Below are 5000 nucleotides of genomic sequence, written 5' to 3'. Positions count from 1 at the left end.
AAACAAAAAACACCCCAGCACACGTATTGCTCGCAATTATTGGTTAAGCTGCCGTGTGCCATGGGTTGCCGACCCCTGGTGCAGAGAAATGGGGATGACTCACCGTATCCAGGGCATGACTCACCGTATCCAGGGCATTACTCCGTATTGGCTTGACTAGTGAGTGTGTCATTGATGTTCAACAAGGCTGACGTTTATTTACATTTTTCAGAATAAAAGTCTGAACATTTGGTCGGCTGCTGACTTTGTTCTCCCTTTCACCAGCTGCCGTCACATGTTCTAGCACGTCTCTGATTAGAGAATACAAACAATAAAGGTCAACGTTTACTTTGGAAATATTTGTCTTCGCTGTTTGCCCTTGCATCAGTGTGTGTGTGTGTGTGTATGCAGCAGATATAGGCCAGAATAGATGTACATACTGTAGACTCCGTGTGTGTGCTGTGCGTACAATAATACTTATGAGGTGAGTGTTGAGTGTTCCTTTTTATTTATCTTGATGCTGGTGTGTGTGTGTGTGTGTGTATCAGCTTGTGTGGAGAGTGTGTGTGTGTGTGTGTGTGTGTCACCTTGTGTGGAGAGTGTGTGTGTGTGTGTATGTGTGTGTGTGTGTGTGTGGGGGGGGGGGCAGGGCAGAGGCTGGGGGAGCAGACTGAGGCTCCGTGGGGTCAGTCTCGGGGTGGTCTCGGGGGGCGGGCTGGACATTGGGTACTCACAGAACTACTTCCACGTGGTCCAGCGCCCACTGGTCGTGTCCCGCTCCGTCGTGCCGCGGCTGCCACCATCGCAGCTCCACCCCCTTAACCCTCGCCTCTCTGGAAGGGAACACATCATTGTTACAGACAATTACAGACACATACACACATATACTACACACACGGTACGCATACATGCACACACACACTCACACATACAAATACGTACTGTGTGTGTGTATTGTACTGTATGTGTATGTGTGAGTGTGTGTGTGTGTAGTATATGTGCGTATGTGTTTATGTGTATATATGCGTACTGTGTGTGTGTGTGTATATGTATGCATACTGTGTGTGTATGTATGCGTACTATGTGTGTGTGTATATGTATGCATACTGTGTGTATATGTATGCGTGTGTGTGTGTGTGTGTGTGTTTATGTGTATATATGCGTACTGTGTGTGTGTGTGTGTGTATATGTATGCATACTGTGTGTGTATGTATGCGTACTGTGTGTGTGTGTATATGTATGCATACTGTGTGTGTATGTATGCGTACTGTGTGTGTGTGTATATGTATGCATACTGTGTGTATATGTATGCATACTGTGTGTATATGTATGCGTACTGTGTGTGTGTGTGTGTGTGTGTGTGTGTGTGTGTGAGCCCTCACAGTGGGATGTTGTAGGACACTCTCTGGGCCTTGATGAAGTCTTTGGGCTGGTGTGTATATGTATGCGTACTATGTGTGTGTGTGTGTGTGTGTGTGTATATGTATGCATACTGTGTGTATATGTATGCATACTGTGTGTATATGTATGCGTACTGTGTGTGTGTGTGTGTATATGTATGCGTACTGTGTGTGTGTGTGTGTGTGTGTGTGTGTGTGTGAGCCCTCACAGTGGGATGTTGTAGGACACCCTCTGGGCCTTGATGAAGTCTTTGGGCTGGTGCTGGGCGATGACGTGCCAGCTGACCCCGTTGTTGACGCTGTACTGCAGCAGCACAGCCCGGTCCACCGTGTCCGGCTGGTCCAGAGCTGCGTTACAGCTGTCTGTCTGAGACACACTGCCTATCTGCAGCACAAACATGATCTTACTGTGGGGGGAGGGGGGGGGAGAGAGGGGGGAAGAAAGTGGTAAAAAAGTGAAATAATCACTTTGTTATTAACAAAATCTCTACAATTAAAGCAAAATAATTCAAGTTTGAGAGCCACATCCACCAGCCGGTACGGTAGCAGACATAACAACACAAACACTGACAACAATGCTGCTGCAACAATGTGTTATTAGTGTTTTCTTGGCGTTGTAATGACAGGTGAGACAATGTAAGTGGTGTTGATTTCTGTTTATAGTCTAGCCTACCACAAAAGGGTCTGGTTGGGTTTCACAGACAAGGCTTAGGCCTAATCCTAGACTAAAAAGCATCTTCCATGGAGGTTTTACATTGAAAGTGTGATTTAATCCAAGGCTAGGCTTAAGACTTGTCTGTGAAAACGGCCCAATAATGTCCCTTACAGGAATAATAAAGTTATTGTATTGTATTATATTATATTGTGTTGTAATACTGTATATTGTACTGAGAATTAAAGTCTGTCTCTACATTCTGGGAAATTGAGCAATCATGAAGCACCCACCCCCGCCCTTTCCCTTCCTGGACAGAGGTGGCAATAACGTGGCGCAATAACCTGTGGTGAAGATGTGTATGATATGATTGGTTCCCAAGAATAGTGATCACATGACCAAGGAAACTATAAATATGTCCTGCCCCACGTGGGGGGCTTTTTGACTGCTATTTTCCCTTTATGTCACTTTGCTTAATAAAAGGCCTCATTTGAGTCAATTGATTTAAGCTCTTTGTGCTTTATACGTTCTAATCAATCTACTAAGAATCAATTAAATCCACAATAGTATTGTAATATGTTGTATTGGGGCCTTTTCAGCCGCAGCCCCGTCCCTCTGGAACGCCCTCCCCAACCACATCAGACAGGCCAACACCCTCCCAACATTTAAACAGGCCCTCAAAACCCACCTCTTCAAGCTCGCCTTCACCAGTTAACCCTCTCTCCCCCTCCCCTTCCCATGTGTCCCCAGCACTACCTTAATTAGACCCCTATACTTTCTTTTATTTACCTTTTGTTTCTTTTTATTATTACTACTCAATCTTTTCAGTTTGTAAAGCGTCTTTGAGTGACTAGAAAAGCGCTATATAAGTCTAATCTAATATTATTATTATTATTGTATTGTATTGTATTGTATTGTATTGTATTGTAGTGTAAAAGCCTAGCCTGAGAGCCTGATGGTGAGTTGAGTACCTGGCTCTGGTGAGGTCTAGAGGCTTGGTGACCGCCTGCCTCATCTTACAGCCGTTGAAGTAGAGGGAGTCTCCGTGGGCGTGGGGGGACAGTTGGCCACAGCCGCTGCCCACCCCGCCGCCCTGGATCAGCTGCCAGCTCTCCGCAGACACGCTGCCCGACTCAAAGTTGTCCTTGATGGAGCTGGGCAGGTCACTGCTGGTGGTCAGGGAACAGTCGTCTCCTGCAAGATAAGGAAGGGAGAGAGGGAGGGAGGGAGGGAGGGAGGGAGGGAGGGGGAGAGAGAGAGAGAGAGAGAGATGGGTGTTGTTTATTTTTTTTTGCTGGAAGCTTACAATCAGAATTAATAATGAATATGACATAACCATTAATATAAACAATATCTGAAACGGTTCCTATGGTGTGTGGGAGGGTTGTGTTGTGAGAGGGTTGTGTTGTGAGAGGGTTGTGCTGTGAAAGGCTTGGGTTGTGAGAGGGTTGTGAGAGGGTTGTGAGAGCGTTGTGAGAGCGTTGTGAGAGGGTTGTGAGAGGGTTGTGAGAGGGTTGTGAGAGGGTTGTGAGAGGGTTGTGAGAGGGTTGTGAGAGGGTTGTGAGAGCGTTGTGAGAGGGTTGTGAGAGGGTTGTGAGAGGGAGGGTTGTGAGAGGGTTGTGAGAGCGTTGTGAGAGCGTTGTGAGAGGGTTGTGAGAGGGTTGTGAGAGGGTTGTGAGAGCGTTGTGAGAGGGTTGTGAGAGGGTTGTGAGAGGGCTGTGAGAGGGTTGTGAGAGGGTTGTGAGAGAGTTGTGAGAGGGTTGTGAGAGGGTTGTGAGAGGGTTGTGAGAGGGTTGTGAGAGCGTTGTGAGAGGGTTGTGAGAGGGTTGTGAGAGGGTTGGGTTGTGAGAGGGTTGTGAGATGGTTGTGAGAGGGTTGTGAGAGGGTTGTGAGAGCGTTGTGAGATGGTTGTGAGAGGGCTGTGAGAGGGTTGTGAGAGGGTTGTGAGATGGTTGTGAGAGGGCTGTGAGAGGGTTGTGAGAGGGTTGTGAGAGGGTTGGGTTGTGAGAGGGTTGTGAGATGGTTGTGAGAGGGTTGTGAGAGCGTTGTGAGATGGTTGTGAGAGGGCTGTGAGAGGGTTGTGAGAGGGTTGTGAGATGGTTGTGAGAGGGTTGTGAGAGGGTTGTGAGAGGGCTGTGAGAGGGTTGTGAGAGGGTTGTGAGAGGGTTGTGAGAGGCTTGTGAGAGAGTTGTGAGAGGGTTGTGAGAGGGTTGTGAGAGGGTTGTGAGAGGGTTGTGAGAGGGTTGTGAGAGGGTTGTGAGAGGGTTGTGAGAGGGTTGTGAGAGGGTTGTGAGAGGGTTGTGAGAGGGTTGTGAGAGAGTTGTGAGAGGGTTGTGAGAGGGTTGTGAGAGGGTTGCCTCACCATGGTGTCCCTCGTCACAGATGCAGACCACTCCGCTGGTGCAGTAGCCATGTCCACTACACAGCCCTGGGCACGCCTCCCCGATGTACACATGGTCCACCCCCCAGGCATGACGCTCTCCAGCGCCCTCTTTCTGGATCCAGCGGAACTGCGTGGCCCTGGGGGAGGAGAGGAGACAACATGCACAAGGTTAACTGTGTGTGCACTTACAATTACTGATCAATACGTCTGTAACAATTATGAAATCATTGTCTGATGGCAATTTAATTGTCTAATGGCAATCTTGACCGTGCTCCATCACGCTAGCTAGCTAGCTGGCTAACAACAAAGAACATTGCATTAGCTAGACAGCTGCTCTGCATGTTAAACTCATCCCAACATACTGATGAACATGAACATGCTAAAAACACATAAGTACACATAACTAGATAGGGACACACAGTCCCTTTTTTATTGATGAGGACACATGTTCAATTTTATGTTCAAAAATAAGTTTCATGATAATAAAGAGGTATGGTTTACTTCATAGGTTGATGTGTTATTACATTATCTGGGTCACATTACAGTGAAACAATTGTATTGTTAATCGCAATTATTTCGGAGACAA

The 5000-nt window shown here is 47.2% G+C and overlaps 1 protein-coding gene across 1 annotated transcript in view; it reads right to left on the bottom strand.

Moving 5' to 3' along the window:
• Nucleotides 1-5000, bottom strand: part of reln (reelin) — a gene marked incomplete at its 5' end in the record, with an annotated part of 131321 nt that overhangs the window by 6670 nt on the left and 119651 nt on the right. The window contains 4 exon segments of the mRNA XM_080545267.1: nt 714-812; nt 1589-1786; nt 3003-3225; nt 4394-4551. Of these exon segments, the coding sequence (XP_080401393.1) occupies nt 714-812; nt 1589-1786; nt 3003-3225; nt 4394-4551 (678 nt within the window).

The sequence above is a fragment of the Nansenia antarctica genome, assembly GCF_963989245.1.
Source record: "Nansenia antarctica genome assembly, chromosome: 14".
In the NCBI taxonomy this organism is placed as follows: domain Eukaryota; kingdom Metazoa; phylum Chordata; class Actinopteri; order Argentiniformes; family Microstomatidae; genus Nansenia; species Nansenia antarctica.
This window is presented reverse-complemented; position numbering and strand designations above follow the sequence as displayed.